Genomic DNA, 23,264 nt, shown 5'->3' with positions numbered 1-23,264 from the left:
CGCCGTGCCCGGGATGTCCCGTCCCGTCCCGTCCCGTCCCGTCCCGTCCCGTCCGGGATGTCCCGTCCCGTCCCGTCCCGTCCCGTCCCGTCCCGTCCCGTCCCGTCCCGTCCCGCCGTGTCCAGGATGTCCCGTCCCGTCCCGTCCCGTCCCGTCCCGTCCCGTCCCGTCCCGTCCCGTCCGGGATGTCCCGTCCCGTCCCGTCCCGTCCCGTCCCGTCCCGCCGTGTCCAGGATGTCCCGTCCCGTCCCGTCCCGTCCCGTCCCGTCCCGTCCCGTCCCGTCCCGTCCCGCCGCGCCCGCCCCCGAGCGCCCCCCGCGGCGGAGCGGGGCAGCCCGGCTGCGGCAAGGCCTGCGCATAAATTATGTTCATGACGCAGCAGCTAAAAAATCCCCCCGGAGGAGGAGAAACCCAAACCCCCCAGCACCCAGCCCCACGGAAACACAACCAACACCCCACCCCCCGGCCTGCCCCCCGCCCCCAGCCCCCCACCCCGGGCCGGGGGTCCCGGGGCCGCTCCCGCCCCCTCCCCCTCCCCTTTGTGCCGCCGCCGCCGTCGCTGTGAGATGAATTTTTAATTATTCCCCGGCAGAGGAGCGGGAGCGGAGCGGAGCGCGCGGAGCCCGCGCCCCGGACCCCCCGGACCTCCCCGGGCCCCCCCGGGCTCCCCCGGTGAGTGCGCGGCCGGAGCGGGGCGGGCGGGGGGCGGCGGGGCCCGCGCGGTGAATATGCAATGCGGTAATTAGCATAATTTATATATTTATGATAAAGAGCGGGGGGGAGCGGAGCGGAAAACGGCGGAGAGCGGGGTGCTCAGAGCGGGGGGCGGCGGGATTTTGGGGAGGGGTGTTTGGGTTTTGGGGGGGAAAGCAGGATGGGGGCAGTGGGAATTGGAGGGGGGGAATTTGGGGGGCACTGGGGACGCTGAGAGTGGGGATGCAGATGGGGGGCAGTGATGGGGGCAGCGGGGTGGGGGGGGAGGATTGGGGGGCCAGGGGGTGGCACAGGCAGGTGGGGGTGCCTGGGGGGACCCCGGAGCTGGGGGGGTCCAGGGAAGGGGAAAGAAGGGGCTGGTGAGCCCCGGGGCAGGGAAAGGGGGGTTACTGCCCGGGGGGGCACGGGAGAAACTGGGGGCTGTGGGAGATGAGTTTTGGGGAGCAGGAGAGGAAAAGCAGCGCTGGGGGGCAGGACAGGGGGACAGTGTTGGGGGTCCTGCCGGGGAGGGGGAAGGGACCCCCGGGGTGGGGGACGAGGGACTGGCCGGGGGGGCAGGTGCCAGGCAGGGATTTGGGGGTCCAGGGGCACTTTGGGGCGCCACAGCGCAGTGTGGGGCGCTGCGAGGGTTTGGGGGGTCGCGGCACCCCTGAGCCCCTCGCTTTGCGTTTTGGGGGGTGGGGAGGACCTTCATCCATGCACCCCACTTTAAAACCCGCCGAAGGGGCGATGCGGGGCAGAGCGGCACCCTGTGGGACCACGGGCTCAGCGGGGGGTCCCGCACCCCCAAATCCGCCGTGGTGCCCCTCGGGGTGCCCTGGACCCTCAGGGGGCTCCGGTCCCGGGTGCTGCTGGGCCGGGCGGGATCGATGCTCGGGTGCTGTTTTGGGGGGGCCGGGAATTCGGGGGAGCCCAATCGTGCCCCCGGTTTCACCGTAGTCCTGCAGGGTGACCTTGGGGGGACCCCCCCCATCGACCAGGACCCCGTTGCCATGTCCGCGGAGCTGAGCCGGGCTCGGGTGGGACCCTGCAGAGAGGGGGAGCCCTCAGGGCACCCCAGCAGGCGCTTCCTTCAGCTTTTTGCCCCCAAACCCCATGAAATCGGGAAGCCAAGCAAAACCGCTGTGATCCAAGCGCCGCGCTCGCCGCATCGCCCCCAAAATCACCCCCGGTGGGGTGAAAGTGTTGGAGGTGCAAAGAGGGTTTTGCAGGTTAAACCTCCGAACCGGCAGCAAAGCCCGGGCAGCTGCTCGGGGGTTCCCCCTTTTCCCAGCGGGTTTGGGGGTTCCTCCTTTTCCCAGTGGATTTGGGGGTTCCTCCTTTTCCCAGCGGGTTTGGGGGTTCCCCCTTTTCCCAGCGGATTTGGGGGTTCCCCCTTTTCCCAGCGGGTTTGGGGGTCCCCCCTTTTCCCAGTGCTTTGGTCCCCGCCGTGCACGGGGCCGAGCGGTGCTGCTGCAGAGCTGAAGGAAATGGGGTAAAAACGGGATTTACGTCGCTTTCCAGGGGTCGGTTCTGGGCGGTTCGGCTCCGCTCCCCCCAGCAGAACGGGTTTATTTCTCCTCTGGGGTGTTCGCGCCGTTGGTTGGTCTGGGGTTTCCCAGCTGCCATGGTGCTGCGTTGCATCCCCTGCCTCAGTTTCCCCATCGCTAAACGCAGGAAGATCTTAAAAGTGATGAAGGTGAGCGGCGCAAAGAGGCGTTTTGTGTGAGGAAGGAGCAACCTGTTCAGAGTGCGACCCCCGCAGTTGGGCTGTTGGACACCGGTCCCGTCCACGGTGCCATTTCTGGTGTCTTTCTGCTCCCACCGTGGTGACAAAAGTCCCAGGAGCTGCTTTTAGGGCTCACGTACCCCAAACCAACATCTCCTTCAAGCTCCCCATCCCAGCACCGGCATCCATCGGAAGGGATCAACCCCTGCTAACGACAGCGAGTAATTAGCGAGGCTGCAGCCGTGTCCAAGCAGGTTTAATTAACCTCGCAGGCTTTCTCACCTGTGGCAAGTTTGTTCAAACTTCCATTTCCACCCACTTGGGACCCGAGCGCTTGTGTCTCTGCCTCACCAGCGCTCGTAATTAACACGGCGATTAAATCCGCAGCGAGGCTCGGAGCATCTCGAATGCTCCTTCCCTTTGGCTCTTCCCCACCCCCCCTTCTCTTTATTTTTTGTTTTTAAATAGTATTTATTATTACTTTGTGCATTTCATTTCCTCGCCGCCATCTGCTGCGAAATGGCTGTGCGCGCCTCGCTCCGCCAGCTGGCCGAATTATTGTCCCGTTAATTGCAAATGTATATATATATACGTATATTGAAAAAGTGCAGGGAAATGGTGCTGCCGAATGTCTGGGGAGGAGAAGCCGCCGCTGCCAAACCCGCCGCCGAACCCCGCGCGGTGCTTAATTGTCTCTCGCTAATTGGCCTCCGTGCGCGGCAGAGGGAGCAGAGCATTCAAACCTCTCCTTTCTGGCTGCGTCGCTGGGGTTCCCGGCGGGCAGAGCCGGCACAGGAGCGGGGACGTGGAGCCCTGGATGGACCCGTGGTCCCGGGGAGGCTTTTTAGTGCGGGGGGGCGACGTCTGGGGTCCGCGGTGGAAAACGCCCAGGAAGCCAACACGGGTGTCACGTTTTGCGTCCCTCGATGGTCCAGGTCCCGAAGTGACGAGGGGCGAGATGGGAGAGCCCATAGTGAGGATGGGGCTGCTCTGGAGTTCCCGCTCTTCCCCGGAGCCCCCGGGTGGGATCCTCTCGCTCCTCAGGGATTTGGGGAGCGGGTGAGCGGGCAGAGCTCAGCACCAACACTCACCTGCTCTTTCTCTCCCTGCAGTCAAAACCCAGCGTTTCGCAGCCAAAACCCAGTGTTTCACAGCCCGAAGCCCAGCGTTTTGCAGCCCGAAACCCAGCGTTTCACAGCCCAAAATCCAACATTTCGCAGCCCGAAGCCCAGTGTTTTGCAGCTTGAAACCCAGCGTTTCGCAGCCCGAACCCGACGTTTCGCAGCCCCGAGGAGCAGGAGGAGCAGCCGCCCCGTCCCCTGCCCACCGCGTCCGTCCCTGCACCCCGAGCAAACCGTGAGTGATTCCCGGGGCTCCCCGTACCCCAAACCCCCCGGTGCCCCTGCTCTCCGGAGCCTTTTCCTCCCTCCTGGTCGCCCTTTGCCGCGCTCCGGCCGCTGACGAGCTCGTTAACCTTTAATAGCGCAGCCCCCTGCGCGCTGCTCGCTCGGCCCTTGCTCTGCCCGCCGCCGCACCAGGGTAAACTGTTCATTACGCGCTGCGCCGCATCCCAAGGTGTTCGGCTGCTCGGAAGCCAAGGCCAGGCTTAAGAATTCCCAGCGGCCCCCGGGGATCAGTCACCGGCTGCTTTCAGATCCCGGCTCCCCCTGCCCGAGGGGCTGGGCCCTGCCTAAATGCTTGGGCTGAGCCTGGCAGGGACAAGGGGGCAAACAGTGTCACCTCGCTGCGATCGCAAACACCGAGCGGCCGAAGGGAATGAGATGCTCGGCCCCCGCTGAGTTTCAAATGAGAATTTGGCTCTTAATTCAATTTAGGCCCCTTTGGATCTACAGGATCCGAGGGGCTCTGTTTGCTAATTGCAAATAAACGCGGCTCCAGCTCGGGATGCGCTCGGTGGCCTCGGTGGGGGCCTCGTGGCTCTGAGACGCAGAGAAACGATAAAGGGCTCGTGGCACGGCACCGGGGGCTGTTCCCAGGGCTCGTTACACCCCCACCCCGAGACCCTCGTCATGAGGAGTCCGTCAGCCCCTTGGGCTGGCAATGGCAGCGAGGGGACCGTAGTGACCAAAGGGGTCGGTGTGGGGCGTTGGAACATGGGGAGTCACTTCCAGCAGGCGTATCCAGCCCCTTCCCGCCACCTTAACCAGGCGCCCCTGTCCATTGAGGTCCCTCGGGAAGGAGCAAAGGGGCTCTGCTGCTTCTCAGCGCCAGCCCGGGGTCGGGAGCGTCACACAGGGCTTTGGGGACTGCTCTGGGTGTCAGACGGGAGGTTCACCGGGGTTTGTCTGGGCTGGGGGGTTTTGGAGCGGGCGGTGGGGCTCACATCCCTCTCCTGAAGGGCGGGGGGCAGGTTTGGCGCTGGGATGGCCCTTCCCTCGCTCTGCTGTGAGGGTATGGGATGTCACCCCGTAAATCGCGCTGCCCCCCATCTGTCACATCTTCACCGAAAGGACAGGAGGTGGTGGGGGCACCCGACACCCCAAAACCTCCCCAGGGAGGAGCCGGTGTCCCCACGGCATGGGCAGACGGGCACGGGCAAACTGCACTGCCCCGAATCGTGGGTGGGGGGACAGGCCCGTGTCACCCCGGGCAGTGACAAAGCCTCTCGTGTCCCCTCGCAGCATGTGGAAGGTCTGAGGCCTCTGGCTCCATCGCTGGACACCATGGACGCCGAGGCCGCGCAGCCCCAGGAGCCTTCGCTCACGGTCAACGAGCAGGTGAGGCCACCACGGGGACCCCGCAAGCGCCGGGTTGGGGTGAAGGAGCCGCCTCGTGCCCCCACGCACGCACCCAGACGTTCAGCTCCGGTTTGGAGCTTGGCTGCCTGATCTGGGGGTGTTTGAATGAAGGGGAGGCGCCAGGTCCTCGGGGGCCGTTTGCTGGACCCTTCGCTCTGGGGTTTGGCGCCTGCGGGTGCAGAACGGGAGGAGGTGACTCTGCCACCCCCACGTGTCCCCAGGTCGTGTCGCCATTCAGACCTGTGGGTGCCGGCTCTGGCGCTGCGGACACGGCGCCACAGCCGCGTTTCACCATCGCGGAGCCCGTGTTAATTACGGGAGAGCCCAGGAGCTGCTCATTAACAAAGGCAGCGCGTTGCTGGGGGTCTGACCCCCATCCGCCCCCCTCGGCGCGGGTCGGTCTCGGCACACGGGGAGCGGCGCCGTGGGGCGCGTGGCCGGGGCCGCCCGGGGGCTGACGCGCGTTTCGGGGCGCGGTTGCAGGTCATCGTCATGTCCGGCCACGAAACCATCCGCGTGCTGGAGGTCGGCGTGGACGCCCCGCTGCCCCCCGACCACGAGGACGCCAGAGCCGCCCCCGCGGCGCCGGGGGAGCGAGCGGGGGGGTCCCCGCGGGACAGCGGCCCCCCCGGCTCTGAGGACGTGCCCCACGGCACCCCCGGCCCGGGCAGCGGGGAGGCAGCTGGTGAGAACCTGCCCTGTCCCTTTCCCTGTCCCTTTCCCTGTCCCTGTCCCTGTCCCTGTCCCTGTCCCTGTCCCTTTCCCTTTCCCCTTCCCCTTCCTCTTGCCCTTCCTCTTGCCCTTCCCCTTCCCTTCCCCACTCCCACTGTGGGTGTGCCCTGCAAATAATTAATCCCCCATCATTCCAGCACCTCAATCCTTGTCCAGCTCCACCCTCTATCCCCCACCCCATGCCACCCCACCCCATGCCACCCCACCCCATGCCACCCCACCCCATGCCACCCCACCCCATCCCACCCGCTCTCCGGCTGCTCTTGCTCTCCATTCATTAACGGAGCTTTTCTCTGGCTGGTGTCTCCGCACTCGGAGCACGACCGGATCCCGGGTTTTTGCTGAAAGGAAACGGGGCGGATCGGAGCTTGTTTGGGGAAAGGAGGAGCTGACAAAAGTCCCTCGGCACAAAACCCATCGGCCCTGGTGACATCGCTGCCCCATAGCACAGTCTGTGCCATCTGGGTGTCACCCGTGCTGGGTTTGGTAGGAAACGTAGGGAAAAAGAGGCTTTTTGCTCTTCCAAAACCGCCAGGCTGTCGTTATCTCCAGCAAAGGAACCGAACCCCAGCCAGGTCTGGTTTTCAGCTGAGAGAAGGAGTTGTTTGGTAAAACCAAAGGAAAAGGCAGGAGAAGGGTGTTTGTCTTTCTCACGGAAACAGGACTTGGCTGCTACTCGAGTGCTGCTGTTGGAGGCTGAGCAGGACAAACACAAGGGGTTGCTCAGAAAAGCAGTTGAGCCTGTGCCAATAATGAGCACGGGTGAGGGGAGGTTCCTCACGCACCGCAGGAACGGGAGCAGCGTGGGGACCCCCGTCCCCGTCCCCATCCCCGTTCCTATCCCCATCCCTGTTCCCGTTCCCATCCCCATCCCCGTCCCCGTCCCCATCCCCAACCCCGTCCCCATCCCCAACCCCGTCCCCATCCCCAACCCCGTCCCCATCCCCGTCGCCGTCCCCATCCCCGTCCCGCTCGGGGCGCAAGCTCGGGCCCCGACTGCCATCGAAAATCCCCCCTGCCCAAGAGCGGCACAGCCGGCCCCGCGAAACCCGCCCGCACCGCTCCGGTTCACCCCGAGCAGCCCTGCCCACGCTTATTCCTCCCCGAACGGCGCCAACCTCGCCCTGTCCCCCCCAGAAATGCCCCACAGAAGCCCCCCCATGACGGGGGCAGGGATCCCACTTTGGGGAGACCGGGGTGCCGCTCTGAGGGTGCCCAACGCTGAGTTTCATGGGTGCTTGTTCCTTCGGTGCCCTCATTTGGGTGTCTGCACCCTCACCCCCCCAGGACCCCCATGGGAAGGTGCTTGTTCCCTGGGTGCTGTATTTTGGGTGCCTCCACTCTCACCCCTCCAGGACCCCCATGGGAAGGTGCTCGTTCCCTGGGTGCTGTAACTTGGGTGCCCACACCCTCACCCCCCTGGGATCCCCATGGGAAGGTGCTCGTTCCCTGAGTATCCTAATTTGGGTTCCCCCACCCTTACCCCCCCCGAACACCCCCATGGGAGGGTGCTCTAATTTGGGTGCCCTATGCTGGGTTCCACACCAGCTCATCCCCTGGGTGCTGTAATTTGGGTGCCCCCACCCTCACCCCCCTGGGATCCCCATGGGAAGGTGCTCGTTCCCTGGGTGTCCTAATTTGGGTTCCCCCACCCTTACCCCCCCAGAACACCCCCATGGGAGGGTGCTCATTCCCTGGGTGCTCTAATTTGGGTGCCCCATGCTGAGTTCCACACCAGCTCATCCCCTGGGTACCCTAATTTGGGTGCCCCCACCCTCACCCCCCTGGGACCCGCATAGGAAGGTGCTCATTCCCTGGCTGCTCTAATTTGGGTGCCCCCCACCCTCACCTGCCTGAGGCCCCCGTGGGAAGGTGCTTGTTCCATGGGTGCTGTAATTTGGGTGTCCCCACACTCACCCCCCCAGAACACCCCCATAGGAAGGTGCTCATTCCCTGGGTACCCTAATATGGGTCCCACACCCTCACCCCCCTGGGACCCCATGGGAAGATGCTTGTTCCCTGGGTGCTCTAATTTGGGTGCCCCATGCTGAGTTCCACACCAGCTCATCCCCTGGGTGCTGTAATTTGGGTGCCCCCACCCTCAGCCCCCTGGGACCCCCATGGGAAGGTGCTCATTCCCTGGGTGCTGTAATTTGGGTGCCCCCACCCTCAGCCCCCTGGGACCCCCATGGGAAGGTGCTCATTCCCTGGGTGCTGTAATTTGGGTGCCCCCACCCTCACCCCCCAGAACACCCCCATGGGAAGGTGCTCGTTCCCTGGGTGCTGTAATTTGGGTGCCCCCCACCCTTGGTGCCCTCCAACCCGTCTCCTCTCCCCCAGGCAAACCCAAGCCGGCCGCCACGTCCCCCAGCGCCGTCCCGGCCGCCGGCCCCTCGGGACCCCCCCCGACCCAGCAGCCGCTGGCGCCGCTGGCCGTGCAGGCCGCCCCGCAGGTAACTACCCCGCGGCCACGCCGGGGGGGACACGGGGGGGCCGGGGGGGCGTCCGCTCGCTGTAGCAAACCCCAGGGCAGAGACGGCGCCGGCGGCGCGGGGTGCGCGTCGTGCGCCCCGAACCGCGGCGCCGTCCCTCCCGGCGCCCTCGCCCAGCGCCGAGGTGCTGCCAGAGACGCGTCGGGCGCTTTGCCGGGGGAAACGCGGGGGGATCCCCCCAAACGCCCCCAGTCTCCGCAGGGAGAGGGGGCGGCGGGCTGGGCGCCCAGCCGCTGAGCGGGGAGGGACCGGGGCCGCCGGCTTCTCCGCGCCCCTTCGCGAAGCTGAAATTCTCCGCTGATGCTACTGCGGTGGCGTTGATTGCCGTTCTTTTTTAAATCTTGTTTGCTTTTGCAGGTCTTGACTCAGGAAAACTTAGCAACAGTTGTGACGGGAGTAATGGTTCCCGCAGGGACAGTTACTCAACCTCTTCTTATCCCCATCAGTATTGCAGGTCAAGCGGCAGGTCAGCAGGGGCTGGCCGTGTGGACAATCCCTGCAGCGACGGTCGCTGCGCTGCCCGGACTGACGGCCGCTTCTCCTTCGGGGGCAATTTTCAAACCGCCCATAGCCAGTTTGCCAGGTAACCCCGGGGGTTTCGGCGCCGCGTCCTCCCCCCGCTTGGCGCCCAGGAGCTCGGTGGCGCTAAACCTTCTGGTTTCCCAGCTGGCTCTGCCTTTGAGCCCTTGTTTCAAGAGCCCGTATTGGAAACTGAGCTATAAGGCACAACCTTTACTGCTTATCACCCGTTTTCCACCCCACCCGGGCGCCCCTTTTGAGGTGGGTTTGTGCGCAGCTGGTTTTTGAGACTTTTCCCAGAGCTTTTTGCGCCCAGGAGCTCGGTTTTGCTCAACAGCCTTTCCTTTTGGAGGCTTTTTTGTGGGGGACGCGGGGGGCGAGGTCCAGCTCAGCGTTGGGGTGCTGGGGTCACCCCCATTGCAGCGGCTCAGCTTCCGCGAGGGGGGACACCCGGGGGGCTTGAGAGAAGGGGTCGGTGCCCCCAGCGCTGGGCCTGTGCCCTTTCCCGTAAGAGGGAGTTGTCTCTGGAAGGAGCCCGGCCGGGGGGGTTTAGATAGGGGGAGATGGTGGGACCCCCAAGGTGCCCCCACCCTGGGTTAGACCCAGCGCTTGGGGACCTGGGGCTGTGGTACCACGAGCGTTGGGAGACGAATCACCCGGTGATTCGGTCCCAGGAGGAAGGGCTGTGGCGGGGGGGTCACGCTGAGGGTCTCCCCGCGTCCCTGCGCCCCCTCCTCACTCTCTCTCCGTCTCTTTGCTCCGCAGCCGCCGCCGTGCTGAACGCGACCATCGCGGCGCCGGTGCAGCCCGCGCAGCCCCGGCCGCCCCTGCAGCCCCCCGGCGCCTTCCCCGCGGCCGCCGGGCCGCCCCCCCTCCTGCCGCAGCCCCCGGCCCCCGCGGCCAAGCCGGTGGAGACGCAGATCACCGTGCAGCCCGCCGGATTCGCCTTTAACCCCGGCATAGTAAGGAGCCCGGCAGCCCGTGGCGTGGAGTTCGGCACCCGGTGCCGGCGTGGCCGCGGAGAGCGCCGAGAGGTCACGTTTCCCCGGGGCGAAGCGCTTTGGCTCGGCCGCCGCCTCCCGGGGGTGCGCGAGATCCCTGCCTCAGCTTCCCCATTGAAGGATGAGCAGCTGCACCGGCAGCTTCGCTTTAAGCTGAGCCTAGCGGATGGATTTAAGGACAACATGGACAGCGTCACGGCGAGGCGGGACGGCCCTGCCGTGGGATGGGGGGGGACACGCGGTGGCCAACGGCGCCGTCCCCGTCCCTGAGCCGCGGCTCTCGCTTCCCGCAGATCAGCGCGGCCTCGCTGGGGGGGCAAACGCAGCTCCTGGGCTCCTTGGCGGCCGCCCCCGTCATCGCCAACGCCATCTCCAGCGTGCAGGGCATCGCGGGCCAGATCCTCACCAACGCGCAGGGCCAGGTACCGCGGGGGCCTCCTTGTCCCCGCCGCCCGCCGTCCCCCACGCCGGGGGAGCCCGTTTGCGGGCGCAGCCCCCCAGCCCGGCTCTCCTCGCCCCCCAGGTGATCGGGACGCTGCCGTGGGTGGTGAACCCCCCCGGGGTGACGGCCGGCGCCGTCCCCACCACGCTGCCGGCCCCCAGCCTGCAGGTGCAGACGGTGACGCCGCAGCTGCTGCTCAATGCCCAGGGCCAGGTCATCGCCACATTGGCCCCCGGCGCCGGCCCCGCGCCCGCCGGCAAGAAAACCGGCACCCCCGAGCCCCCCGCCAAGAACGAGGTGAGCACGGGGACGCCGCGCTGGTGCTGTCCCTGTCACACGGCCAAGGGGCTGCCGGTGTCACCACTGCCTGACCAAAGAGCTGGCAGTGTCCCCGTTGAGTGGCTAAAGGGCTGGTGGCATCCCTGGCCACATGGCCAAAGGGCTGGCAGTGTCACCATCATGTGGCCAAAGGGCTGGTGGCATCCCTGGCCACGTGGCCAAAGGGCTGGCAGTGTCATCATCATGTGGCCAAAGGGCTGGCAGTGTCCCTGTTGAGTGGCTAAAGGGCTGGTGGCATCCCTGGCCATGTGGCCAAAGGGCTGGCAGTGTCCCCATCATGTGGCAAAAGGGCTGGCAGTGTCACCGTCATGTGGCCAAAGGGCTGGTGGCATCCCTGGCCACGTGGCCAACGGGCTGGCAGTGTCACTGTGGTGTGGCCAAAGGGCTGGCAGTGTCCCTGTTGAGTGGCTCAAGGGCTGGTGGCATCCCTGGCCACGTCGTCAACGGGCTGGCAGTGTCACTGTGGTGTGGCCAAAGGGCTGGCAGTGTCCCCATGGTGTGGCCAAAGGGCTGGCAGTGACCCCGCTGTGTGGCTTTGGGACGAGCCACATTGTTTTGGGAGCACAAGAACATCTTCAGGACGTGGCCACGTGGCTTTGGGAGCACCGGAGCGTCTTGGGGACCCGGCCGTGTGGCTTTGGGACCAGCCACGTGGCTTTTGGGGCACATGAGCAGAGCATCTTGGGGACCAGCCACATGGCTTTGGGTCACAAGTGCGTTGCTCTGAGGGGACACGAGCATTTCTGGGACCCGGCCACGTTGCTTTGGGACCTCATGGGCGGCTTGGGGACGTGGCCCCTCTTGCCCCGTGGCCTGTCCTGCTCTCTGTGCCCCCCATGTGTCCCAGCTGGGACCAAATCCCTCCTTGGCATGAGCAGAGGAGCGGGTCACCCCCAGACCCACAAACCCAGCCGGGGAGGTCCCAGTGTCACCTCCATGTCCCTAAAGCAGCGCGGTGGCTCTGGGGGGGCTGCAAGAGGGGGACCCCCAGCTGTGGGTGCTGACCCCTGGCCGCAGGTGCAGCCCATCCAGCCGGCCCCGGCGCTGGCCCCGCCGGCCGTGGTGCTGACAAACCCGGCCCCCCCCACCAAGGCGCCCGCCACGCCCGTCCCCATCACCTGCGCCGAGACCCCCACCGTCAGCCAGCTGGTGTCCAGTGAGTCCCACTGGGGATACTGGGGAATGGGGGGCCCTGGAACTGGGGGGAGGGTGCTGGGGATAACGGGGGATGCTGGAGGGGAATACTGGTGACTGGGGTGCTCTGGGAAGAGGGATTCCGGGTCTCCTGGGACGGGGAGAGGATGCTGGGGATACTGGGGTCTGGCATCCCTTGGGATGGGAGGAGGATGCTGGGGATACTGGGAGGTTACTGGGGGGATGCCAGGGACTGGGATGCCCTGGGAAGAGTCTGGGACCCCCTGGAACTGGGGGAAGGATGCTGGGGGTATTGGAGTCTGGGATCCCCTGGAACTGGGGTAAGGATGCTGGGGGTATTGGAGTCTAAGATCCCCTGGAACTGGGGGAAGGATGCTGGGGATACTGGAGTCTGGGATCCCCTGGCATGGGGGGAAGGTGCTGGGGGCTCTGGGGGATACTGGAGGCTGGGACCCCCTGGAATTGGGAAGAGGATGCTGGGGATACTGGGGTCTGGGACTCCCTGGAATTGGGGGAAGATGCTGGGGGCACTGGGGGATGCTGCACCCCCGTGCTCTGCATCCTCGGCCCTCGGTTGTGCCCCCCCAGAGCCGCCGGCCGCCCCCGGCGCCGAGGAGGACGGGATCAACCTGGAGGAGATCCGCGAGTTCGCCAAGAACTTCAAGATCCGGCGCCTGTCGCTGGGGCTGACGCAGACGCAGGTGGGACAGGCGCTCACGGCCACCGCCGGGCCCGCCTACAGCCAGTCCGCCATCTGCAGGTCAGCCGCACCGGGCACCGGGGGCACGGGGGCAACCGGGGGGACCGGGCGCAATGGGAGCAACTGGGGGGACCGGGGCAATGGGAGCAACCGGGGGGACCGGGGCAATGGGAACAACCGGGGACACGGGGGCACCCGGGGACACAGGGGCAATGGGAGCAACCGGGGGGACCGGGGCAATGGGAACAACCGGGGACACGAGGGCAATGGGAGCAACCAGGGGGACCGGGGGCACCCGGGGACACGGGGGCAATGGGAGCAACCGGGGACACGGGGGCAATGGGAGCAACCAGGGGGACCGGGGGCACCCGGGGACACGGGGGCAATGGGAGCAACCGGGGACACGGGGGCAATGGGAGCAACCGGGGGGACCGGGGACACCGGGGCAATGGGAGCAACCGGGGGTACCAGGGCTCTGGGAGCAACCGGGGGGACCGGGGCACCGGGAGAAACAGGGGATTGGGTAAGGAGGAAATGGAGGAAAGGACGAGGAGTAGAGAGGGAAGGAAAGGGGAAGAAGGGAGGAAGAGAAGGGAGGTGGAGAAAAGCAGGAAAATTGAGGGCAAGAGGAAAATTGGGGGAAAAAGGAGGAAGAGTAAAGAGGGGAAGTCAGAGAAAAGGAGGAAAATTGGAGAGAGGGAAGAAAGCTGGAGAAAAGGAAAATCAGGGAAAGGGGGGAAAATCTGGAGAAGAGGGAAATGGGAGAGAAGGAGGAAAATGGCCAGTGCCATCCCCATCCCCATCCCCGCGTCCCCATCCCTGCGTCCCCCAGTGCCATCCCCGCGTCCCCATCCCCGCGTCCCCTGGTGCCATCCCCGCGTCCCCCGTGTCGCCCCCCGCAGGTTCGAGAAGCTCGACATCACCCCCAAGAGCGCGCAGAAGCTGAAGCCGGTGCTGGAGAAGTGGCTGAGCGAGGCGGAGCTGCGGAACCGCGAGGGCCAGCAGAACCTGCTGGAGTTCGTGGGGGGGGAGCCCTCCAAGAAGCGCAAGCGCCGCACGTCGTTCACCCCCCAGGCCATCGAGGCCCTCAACGCCCACTTCGAGAAGAACGCGCTGCCCACGGGCCCCGAGATCACCGACATCGCGCGCCAGCTCAACTACGACCGCGAGGTCGTGCGCGTCTGGTTCTGCAACCGCCGCCAGACGCTCAAGAACACCAGCAAGCTCAACGTCTTCCAGCTGCCCTGAGCCGGGGCGCCCCCGCCGCCCCCCCGCTGCCACCCGCCTCCCGCCAGCAGCACTTTGGCCCCGCGTCCATCCCCCCCGCGCCGTGTCCGTGTGTCCGTCCGTCGTCACGCATCCGGTGTCGCCCACCCTGCCTGCACACTGCGCCCCCCCGGACAAAAAGGAGTGAGTTTTGGTTTTTGGCCGTTTTCCCGTGTTTCCGAGGTAGCGTCACAGCCCAGATTTCACCCCCTCTGTGATTTTGGTGCCCCCCCCGCCCCACCGTGGGGACATCGCTGTGGGTGACAGGTGGGGACTTCACCGGGGTCCCCAGGAGGGTTTGGGGGGCGAACCCCGTGACGGAGGCAGCGTCCCCTCCTCGCCTCCCCACCCGGGGGCCCGATGGGGAAAACCGGGGGCTGCGTTGGGGAGGTTGGGGGGACTGGAGGGGACGTGGGGTCACCCATGGGGGACACGGGACCCTGATGCACTTGATGTAGTGGTGTGAAATAAACAGTATTTTTCTTTTCCTTTTTCCTTTGATTCCGGGGAGCGGGGGGTCCCTACTCATCCCCCCTGCTCCCAAGCGCCAAGAACAGCGCCCCATGCCACCAGCATGCAGGTTTTTGGGGAAGTGGCTCTGAGGACGGGGCTGGGCCGTCCCCAAGCGGGGCGCATCGTTCCCTCCATCCCCGCTGCTCCCCCGGGAGGGAGACCCCCCCCGCCCGGTCCCCGCTGCGGGCTGAGACCCGCACAGCTCCGCGCCCGCAAGAGCCGCGCCCGGGCCTCGAACTCGCGATCCGCCGAGAGGCGCCGCACGGACCCGAGCGCCCCACGCCGCGACATTCGCGCCCCGCCCCGCGCCCAATCACCGCGCGGCGGGCTCAGCGCGAAGCTCACCATTGGCTACATGCCGCTTGCGTCACCCGGCTGCGCGCGGCTGCTATTGGCTGGAGGCCGCGGGGGGGCGGGGCCAGCTCCCCCTGGCGGAGGGGCCGGCGGGTCCGCGGTGCTGCCGCCTCCATCTTGCGGGGCCGCGGGCCGGGGCGGGAGCGGCGGCAGCGGGGGCTCCGGGGCGCTCCGGCGGGGCGGCCCCTCGGGAACGCGGCCGGGGGGGCAGCGCAGGGCCTGGGGGGCACCCCCTGAGCGGGGGGTTTGGCTCCAGGGCGGCCCCTGGTGGGGCGGCAAGGCCCGGGGCTCCCCGGGAGGGGAAGCCCCTGAGCGGGGTGCGGGGTTCTGAGGGGATTTTAGGGGCATTTTACGGCTTGGGGGGGTCCCCTGGGGGTGCTGCCCCTTGCGGGGAGCAGTGCAGGCCGGGGGTGCTGCCCCTTGGAGGGGCTGAGGGGTGTGGGGGTCCCCTCAGGGTGAGGCGTCCCGGGGTGTCCGTGTGTCCCGGGGTGTCCGTGTGTCCCGGGGTGTCACTGTCTCCGTGTGTCCCGGGTGTCCGTGTGTCCCGGGGTGTCAGTGTCCCCTGCGGACGGGGCTGCAGGTTGGGGGTGTCCGTGGCCTTGGGGCTGAGTCCCTGCGCTGACTCTTGGGGGTCCCAAGTTCGTCCCCCAGCAGCGCGTCCCCAGGACCCCCAGGAGCGGGGGGGGGCAGCCGGACCCCCACCCCCGCGCTCCCCGCAGCCATGGCCTGGGCGCTGAAGCTGCCGCTGGCCGACGAGGTGATCGAGTCGGGGCTGGTGCAGGACTTCGACGCCAGCCTGTCGGGCATCGGGCAGGAGCTGGGCGCCGGCGCCTACAGCATGAGGTGAGCGCGGGGGCGGGACCCCCGAACGCGGGGACGGGGGGGACCCGGCTGCGGGGTCACACGGGGGGACGGCGGGAGGGGACCGGGGAGCCTGAACAACAGCACAACAGGCTCCAGCGCCAGGGCGTGCGTTTGGGGGCACACGTTGAAGTTGGGGCAAGTTCCTGGTGGCTGCTTAAATTTGGGGTGAATTCCTGGTGGCGTCTGCAATTTGGGGCGAATTCCTGGTGGCTGCTTAAATTTGGGGTGAATTCCTGGTGGTTGCTTAAACTTGGGGTGAATTCCTGGTGGCTGCTTGAATTGGGGGCGAATTCCTGGTGGCATCTGCAATTTGGGGTGAATTCCTGGTGTCCGCTTAAATTTGGGGTGGATTTGTGTGGCACAGAGCCCGTCGGCCCCTCGGGGCTTTGGGGGCGCTGGGGGCTGTTTGGGGAGCAGATACCTCGAGGTTTGGGGCTGTGCAGGGCTGCCCCCCTCTCGGCGTTGGTCCTCGTGCTGTCCCCAAGCTGCGGGTGAGCCCCGTGGTGTCTCCGTTATGGGTCAGAAAAGCCCGTGCTCGGTCGCTTGGGCTCGTCCTGGCGCGGATTTGCCCCAGTTGAGCTAAACCCGTCGGCTTTGCCCCAAAGTTCCGCTCGCGCGAGGGAATTTGCAGCTTCGAGGCGTTTCCAGCCCCACCTGCCGCTGGGTTCCGGCGCCGGAGGTTCCCGAGGCCAAGCCCCGCGGGAGCCGTTGGTGCCGGTGTCACCGGTGGGAGTGAAGCTCCACGTGGGCTCGGGCGCCTGAAACCTGACGCTGTTTTGGGGAGGTTCTCCTGCCGTAAATAGAGCCGGTGCCCGGCGGTGAGCGCGGCGCCCGCCCCGGCCTGACTTCTGACATTTGCTCCCGCGCCGCGGGAACGGGGCGAAGATTTCAACAAACACCTCGGGTTTTGAGCCTGTTTGGGGCTTTTTGGCTTTACCGGGGGGTTTTCCTTGTCCCCATGGCCGAGGCTCGGTAGGTGCGGGATGATCCCTAAAGCCGTTCCTCGTTAGGCGGTTTGCTAACGAACCTGCGCTCTCTGGTTCCCTGGATTGGGGTTTGTAGGAGCGCGGGGATGACGACCGAGCCCTGGCCGGACGGTTCCCTCCACAGAGCTTCTCTATCGTTATTTTTTCCCCTTTTCATGGATTTGAGGGCGTTTGGCGGGGATGGCTCCTCCATCCCCCCCAGGCAGGTGTGTTCAGTCGCTGGACACCAAAGGGTTAAACCCCTGTTAAGGTGGGACCTGGTATTTGCCCAGGTAAGTCCGGTTTTATCTCAGGAAAGACTTTTAATGTTCAACTAGAGGGGAGCAAGGAGCTGGTTTAACTCTTTCCTCACGCCGGGCGGGGGCCGGGGCCCGACCCTTCCCGCTCCGTGCTCCGGGGTCACTTTGGGCTCGGCTTTTCCTCCTTGGTTTTGCCGGTTTTTGCGGGTGGGAGGACGCTGTGGTTCACGCCCGGCGCCGTCGCTCCCGGCTCGGAACAGCTGCCGAGCCGGCGCCGGAGGCCGACGTCCCGCTTCTCCGCAGCGATGTCCTCGCCCTGCCCATCTTCAAGCAGGAGGAGTCGAGTTTGCCCCCCGAGAACGAGAACAAGATCCTGCCTTTCCAGTACGTGCTGTGCGCCGCCACCTCCCCGGCCATCAAGCTGCACGACGAGACGCTCACCTATCTCAACCAAGGTGAGAGGGGCCGCTGTGCAAACGCCCCGCGCAACCAAATTCACGCCAAAAGGGGAAGACGCGGGTGGGCGACCCGAGGCGGATGGAGCTCGTGGCTGCAGGCAGGGGGAGGAGGATCCCTCCCTTAGAGGGGGTTATGGGTGTGACCCCGTTAAACACGGCAAACGTGGCGGAAAAAGGCGTCAAAACGCCGGAGAAGGGGCCGATTAACGGCGAGGTGCCCTCGGCTCCCCCGCAGGACAGTCCTACGAAATCCGCATGCTGGACAACAGGAAGATCGGGGAATTGCCGGAGATCAACGGGAAGCTGGTCAAGGTGAGGGGAGCGCGTGGGGCCAGCGTGCCACAGCACAGCCCGCGTGGGACGGCTCCGGCGCCAGCCGGGGGTTATTTGGTGTCTTCTCTCCCCCCACGGCGCTGGGACCGGTCCCCTGGGGTCCGGCCAAGCGTGGTCCGCTCTGGTTTCCCCGCGGAGCCCCGGGGGCCGCCCGTCTCCCTCGGCTGCGGCGCTGACGGCGTTTCCCGCAGAGCATATTCCGCGTGGTGTTTCACGACCGGCGGCTGCAGTACACGGAGCACCAGCAGCTGGAGGGCTGGCGCTGGAACCGGCCCGGGGACAGGATCCTGGACATCGGTGGGTCCCCGGCCGCTTTGTTTTAGCGTTCCGTGGCGATTCTGCGCTCCGGGACGCCGTTGGTTCCTCCGCGTGTTCTCGTCCTTGCGCAAAGCGCGGCTCCTTCTCCTGCAGATATCCCCATGTCCGTGGGCATCATCGACCCGCGAGCAAACCCAACGCAGCTCAACACGGTGGAGTTTCTGTGGGACCCTTCCAAGAGAACGTCCGTCTTTATCCAGGTAGAGAAGGAGAAGCGGGAGAGAATAACCTTGGGGGCAAAAATAACTCTTCCGAGGGGGAAGAAAGTGCTTTGTTTAACTGGGAGCACTGAAATAGCAGCAGGACGCTGCAGCAGGAGCGCTGCCCTGGTTCCTGGGAGGGGAGGGAGGATTTGGGGGTGCGCGGCGGGCTCCTCAGCGCGGGTTTCGTCTGTGCAGGTGCACTGCATCAGCACCGAGTTCACCATGCGCAAGCACGGCGGCGAGAAGGGGGTGCCGTTCCGCGTGCAGATCGACACCTTCAAGGAGAACGAGAACGGGGAGTACACGGAGCACCTGCACTCCGCCAGCTGCCAGATCAAGGTCTTCAAGGTACCGCGGCCCCTCGGCGGGAGGCAAACCGGGAACCGGCGAACGTCCCGGCGCGGCGCGGCGGCCGAGTTGGTCTGCAGCAGGGCCTCCCGGTCCCTCTGCTGCCGCGCTCCCCCGGTGTTTCCCTTCTGTCCGTCGGGTCTGGGTGCTGGTGGGGCTACAAAACCGGTAGGTTGAGCAACACATAGGGAGAGCACGGGTTGTGTGGCGCCTCACACCTCCCGCCTTTAGTCTTGAGTCTTATCGGCTCGGGAGATGCTCCGAGAAGCTTTGGTCTCGGTCTGAGCTCCTCACCGTGTCGCTGTTTGTCTGGATCCGGCCTCTCCGGCCATGCAGGCGTCTGCTCCCCTCGCCTTTGCTGCCGCTTGCGTTTTGTCCAACCTCCTGCTGCCCATCCACGCTGTTTTAACCGGAATATCTCCTGTTTTAACCGGAATATCTCCTGTTTTAACGGCAATAGCTCCTGTTTTAACCGGAATACCTCTTGTTTTAACGGCAATACTTCTTGTTTTAACGGCAATACCTCCTGTTTTAACCAGAGTATCTCCTTTCCAGCCCAAAGGAGCTGATCGGAAGCAGAAGACGGACAGGGAGAAGATGGAAAAGCGAACGCCTCATGAGAAAGAGAAATACCAGCCTTCCTACGAAACAACCATACTCACAGAGGTGGGCTGCGCCGGGTGGGGGTGGTTTAGCCAAGCCCAGCTTAGGCACACCGGCAGGAACGGGCTGTTCTGTCCGAGACATTTGGCCGCGTTGTTAAAAGCTGGAATGGATGGTTTAGATCCCACTCCGTATGAGTTTTGCAACGTTTGGCCTTTCCGAGATTAAGAGTCGCTAAACCCGAGCTTTGTGAGGGTCCGCGGTGAATCGGTGTCGCTGCTTTGGTCCCGCTCTGTAACTGCATTTCCTCGTGGGGCAGCGGATCGCTGCGAGCAGGGTGGATCCATGCACAGCCCTCCTGTGACCCGGGGCTTTTCTCCGCAGTGCTCGCCCTGGCCCGAGATCACGTACGTGAACAACACGCCGTCCCCCGGCTTCAACAGCTCCCACAGCAGCTTCTCCATTGGCGAAGGGTGAGTCCAGCCCGGGACCCACGGGTTCCGGCTTCACAGCGGGGCAGAATAACCCACATGAAGCCCCGGGAGCCGAGCGCGGTTGGGTCTCCGTGTTCCCGTGGGTTCGGAGGGTGGCGGTTGGTGCGGGAGGGGAAAAGCGGCTCTAACCGCGTGTTTTGCCCTTTCGGGCTCTTTCCACCCCAGCAATGGGTCCCCAAACCACCAGCCCGAGCCCCCCCCTCCGATCGCAGATGTAAGTCACACCCCCGAGCTAATGCTGGTGGTAAGGACGGCGCAGGTCAGGCACCGGGCTGCGGGGCGGCGGTGGGGTGGCCGCGCTTCGCTGGGGAAGCGCCTGCTCTGGTTTAACCCTCTGGGCAGTTCTACCCCCTTTTTGAGGCGATGGGGTGACAAACGTCCCACGGCGGCAGGGACCTTGGGGAAGTTTGTTGTTCCCTCACACGGGGCCGGGAGGAGCTTTTGTAGCTCGCTGGGACCTTTTATTGCCTCGATCCTCCTCGTGCTTTCCCCTTTGCTTCCCTCCTCTTCCTCTGTCGCCTTTTCAATCAAACCTGGCCCAGCTGCAGCGTCGGTTTGTGCGGCTGGGCGCTGGATTTGGGCTGGGACGGCGACGCCGCGCTGTGCTCGCCGCTCTGAGCCCTTTTCCCCCGCAGAACCTGCTGCCCACCAGCACGCCCCAGGAGGCCCAGCAGTGGCTGCACCGCAACCGCTTCTCCACCTTTTCTCGCCTTTTCCGGAACTTCTCGGGTAGGTGGCACCTCCTCTCGTCCCGTCTCCGTGTCATCGCGAGTGTGGTATTAAAGACACCGCATTTCTTGTAACGCGATAAAACTTGGCGTTCTGGACGCTGCGGGGTTCGTCTCTCAAGTGGAAAAGTAGCGGGGATGGGGGGGTTTCTCTCGCAGCCCCATCCAATGTTAAAACACACCACGAAATGCAGATTTGGGGGAAAGGATGGCACGTAAAGAAATGTGATTTTCCCCCACTTTCCTGCGATACGGCTCCGTTCTCCAGGGTCCCCAGCTGCAAACGACAGCGCGGGGCGCCGGGTTGTCCCAAAACACGCTCCTGCAAAATCCGCCTCGGGGGGAGGTTGTGGGCAGAAGCAATTTGGGAGTCGCCCCGTTCCGGCCGCTTTGGGCTGGAATTGGTGACTCTCTCTGGTTTCTGTCGCCCCGCAGGCGCGGATTTGCTGAAGCTGACCAGAGAAGACGTGATCCAGATCTGCGGCCCCGCCGACGGCATCCGGCTCTTCAACGCGCTCAAGGGCCGGTACGTCGCTGGCTGGAAGCCGCTCGCGGAGGGTGGTGGATTGGGTTTGGTTCGGCCTGTTTGCTTGGATTTCGCTCTTGGAGGGAATTATTAGGGTTTTGTTAACCTTGAACCTCGAATTTGGTGACGCAGCCAGCAGGGCGATGGCCCCAGGGACAGTTTGGGGAAGGAAATCCCTGTGGGAGGGGAGGATTAGGAGCGGTTTTACTCTTTGGGTGTCAGAATCAAGCTGCAAGGTCTTGCTGATACCGGGCTTGCTTCCTCCATCCTCGGAGCCGCCTCCCGCTGGAACGGCCTCTCTGGGAGGGAGTATTTCTCTGTGCCTTTCCCTGGAGAAGCAGGAACGGGTTTTGTTTTGAGACGAGTTTGTCCGTCCCCTCCTTCCCTCCTGAGCGCCCCGGCACTCGCTCGCCGCTCTCTCCGCAGGATGGTGCGGCCCAGGCTGACCATCTACGTGTGCCAGGAGTCCCAGCAGCTGCGGGACCTGCAGCAGAAACACGAGGACGGGGACGCGGTCACCAGCACGTTTTTCGGTAACTGGGGGGGCGCTGGGACGGTCTCGGGCAGAGCAGCCTCCTGGTGGTGCTCTGAGCACCCACGAAGCGCCTCTGCGGCCACGCTCGGCGTCAATTAATTAATTAGCGGTTCGTCTCGGCGCAGTGTACCACGCGATTTACCTGGAGGAGCTGACGGCGCTGGAGCTGACGGAGAAGCTGGCGCAGCTCTTCAGCATCTCCTCCCAGCAGATCAGCCAGATCTACAAGCAGGGACCCACCGGGATCCACGTCCTCATCAGCGACGAGGTACCGGCCCCCGGCCCCCCGCTGGGGACTCATCCTGCACAGCGGGGGCTGGGGGGAGAACTGCTCCTGCTGCAACTGCCCAAAAGGAGGTTGGAGCCGGGGGGTTGGGCTCTGCTCCCCAGGAACAACTGAGGAGAGGAAACGGCCTCAAGTTGCGCCAGGGGAGGCTGAGGGTGGAAATTTGGGGTGATTTGTTCCCCAAAGGGCTGTGGGGCATTGAACAGGCTGCCCAGGCAGTGCTGGGGTCACCATCCCTGGGGGGTGAACAGACGGGGGTCTCGGGGACATTTCAGCGCCAGGGGTGGGTGAACGGTTGGACTCGATGACCTCAAGGGTCTCTCCAACCGAAATGGTTCCGCTATTCCATGGTTTCTCTCTCCCCTCGCTGGGTTGGGCGTTGAGCGCGGGAGGAAGGAATGAACACCCGCGGCTGGTGCCTTTTCCCCTCGCCGAGCGGCTCCCAGCCCCTTCAGTACCGAACACGGAGCTTCCCCTGGGGCTGCGAGCCGCTCGCGTTCAAACCCGGGCTTCTGTGACACTTGCAGATGATCCAGAACTTCCAGGACGAGTCCTGTTTTGTTCTGGACACCATGAAAGGTGCGTGAAGGCGCGGGCCGCGTCCCGGGTTCCCCTCCCGCCGCTTCCTTCGCCGCCGCCTCACGAGTTTTCCTCCTTTTGCAGCCGAAACCGGGGACAGCTACCACATCATCCTGAAATAGGACGGGACACGAGGCGCAGCCGCCAGCCTCTCGTCGCGCACAAACGCCCTTCGCTTCCCGCACCAGGGCGCGAGCGGAGACCCCGCACCCCTGGGGACCCCCTGGAAAGACCCCGAGCCCTTGGTGACTCGTCTCGTTTTCTCAGGGGGGATCTCCCTGCTCCGACCTTAACGACCCTCCGCGGTAACGAGCTGCTTGATTGCTGCATCTCCGAGTTACTGGGGTCGCGCTCTGGGTAGGAATTTGGGACCTAAAACCCGTGCGAGGGATTTTTCTGCGGCAAACGCTGCGCTTTGGCGAGAGGCTCCTGTCACGCTCACAAAACACGAGAAGACGTGAATTAAACCGCCCTGGACGCTGAGCTGAGCTGAGCGGGACCGGAACGCGCCCTGAGCTGAGCTGAGCGGGACTGGAACGCACCCTGAGCTGAGCTGAGCAGGACCGGAACGCACCCTGAGCTGAGCTGAGCTGAGCGGGACCGGAACGCGCCCTGAGCTGAGCTGAGCGGGACCGGAACGCACCCTGAGCTGAGCTGAGCGGGACCGGAACGCGTCCTGAGCTGAGCTGAGCTGAGCGGGACCGGAACGCACCCTGAGCTGAGCTGAGCGGGACCGGAACGCACCCTGAGCTGAGCTGAGCTGAGCGGGACCGGAACGCACCCTGAGCTGAGCTGAGCTGAGCGGGACCGGAACGCACCCTGAGCTGAGCTGAGCTGAGCGGGACCGGAACGCACCCTGAGCTGAGTGGGACCGGAACGCACCCTGAGCTGAGCTGAGCGGGACCGGAACATGCCCTGAGCTGAGCTGAGCGGGACTGGAATGCACCCTGAGCTGAGCTGAGCGGGACCGGAATGTTCCCTGAGCTGAGCTGAGCGGGACTCAAAGCACGCTGAGCTGAGCTGAGCTGAGCGGGACCGGAACGCACCCTGAGCTGAGCTGAGCGGGACTC

General features: G+C 65.3%; 2 protein-coding genes across 4 annotated transcripts; both read left to right on the top strand.

The window, feature by feature from the left end:
• The first annotated feature begins 585 nt into the window (after window positions 1–585).
• On the top strand, window positions 586–13,907 carry POU6F1 (POU class 6 homeobox 1). Of its 2 annotated transcripts, none has more exons than XM_065858916.2 (12): window positions 586–672; window positions 3,535–3,778; window positions 5,065–5,160; window positions 5,665–5,866; window positions 8,254–8,366; window positions 8,763–8,988; window positions 9,690–9,886; window positions 10,219–10,347; window positions 10,449–10,664; window positions 11,724–11,862; window positions 12,450–12,621; window positions 13,464–13,907. In XM_065858916.2, exons 3-12 carry the CDS (start codon window positions 5,107–5,109, stop codon window positions 13,807–13,809), a joined length of 1,794 nt encoding a protein of 597 aa, XP_065714988.1. In that variant the 5' UTR covers window positions 586–672; window positions 3,535–3,778; window positions 5,065–5,106; the 3' UTR covers window positions 13,810–13,907. The 2 variants fall into 2 exon arrangements, with proteins under 2 accessions (XP_065714988.1, XP_071656065.1); XM_071799964.1 differs by lacking the exon at window positions 586–672 and adding an exon at window positions 719–738.
• Window positions 13,908–15,141: 1,234 nt separating this feature from the next.
• Window positions 15,142–22,448, top strand: TFCP2 (transcription factor CP2). Of its 2 annotated transcripts, none has more exons than XM_065859030.1 (15): window positions 15,142–15,537; window positions 17,087–17,238; window positions 17,477–17,553; window positions 17,766–17,871; window positions 17,986–18,092; window positions 18,291–18,443; window positions 18,999–19,109; window positions 19,431–19,519; window positions 19,706–19,754; window positions 20,176–20,269; window positions 20,704–20,794; window positions 21,221–21,327; window positions 21,455–21,597; window positions 22,143–22,194; window positions 22,279–22,448. In XM_065859030.1, exons 1-15 carry the CDS (start codon window positions 15,416–15,418, stop codon window positions 22,314–22,316), a joined length of 1,491 nt encoding a protein of 496 aa, XP_065715102.1. In that variant the 5' UTR covers window positions 15,142–15,415; the 3' UTR covers window positions 22,317–22,448. The 2 variants fall into 2 exon arrangements, with proteins under 2 accessions (XP_065715102.1, XP_065715101.1); XM_065859029.1 differs by having other exon boundaries at window positions 19,706–19,784.
• The last annotated feature ends 816 nt before the right edge of the window (window positions 22,449–23,264 follow it).

Source organism: Patagioenas fasciata, chromosome 28 (genome assembly GCF_037038585.1).
Source record: "Patagioenas fasciata isolate bPatFas1 chromosome 28, bPatFas1.hap1, whole genome shotgun sequence".
Lineage (NCBI taxonomy): Eukaryota > Metazoa > Chordata > Aves > Columbiformes > Columbidae > Patagioenas > Patagioenas fasciata.
The sequence above is the reverse complement of the archived record's forward strand: the minus strand, read 5'-3'. Positions and strand labels throughout refer to the sequence as shown.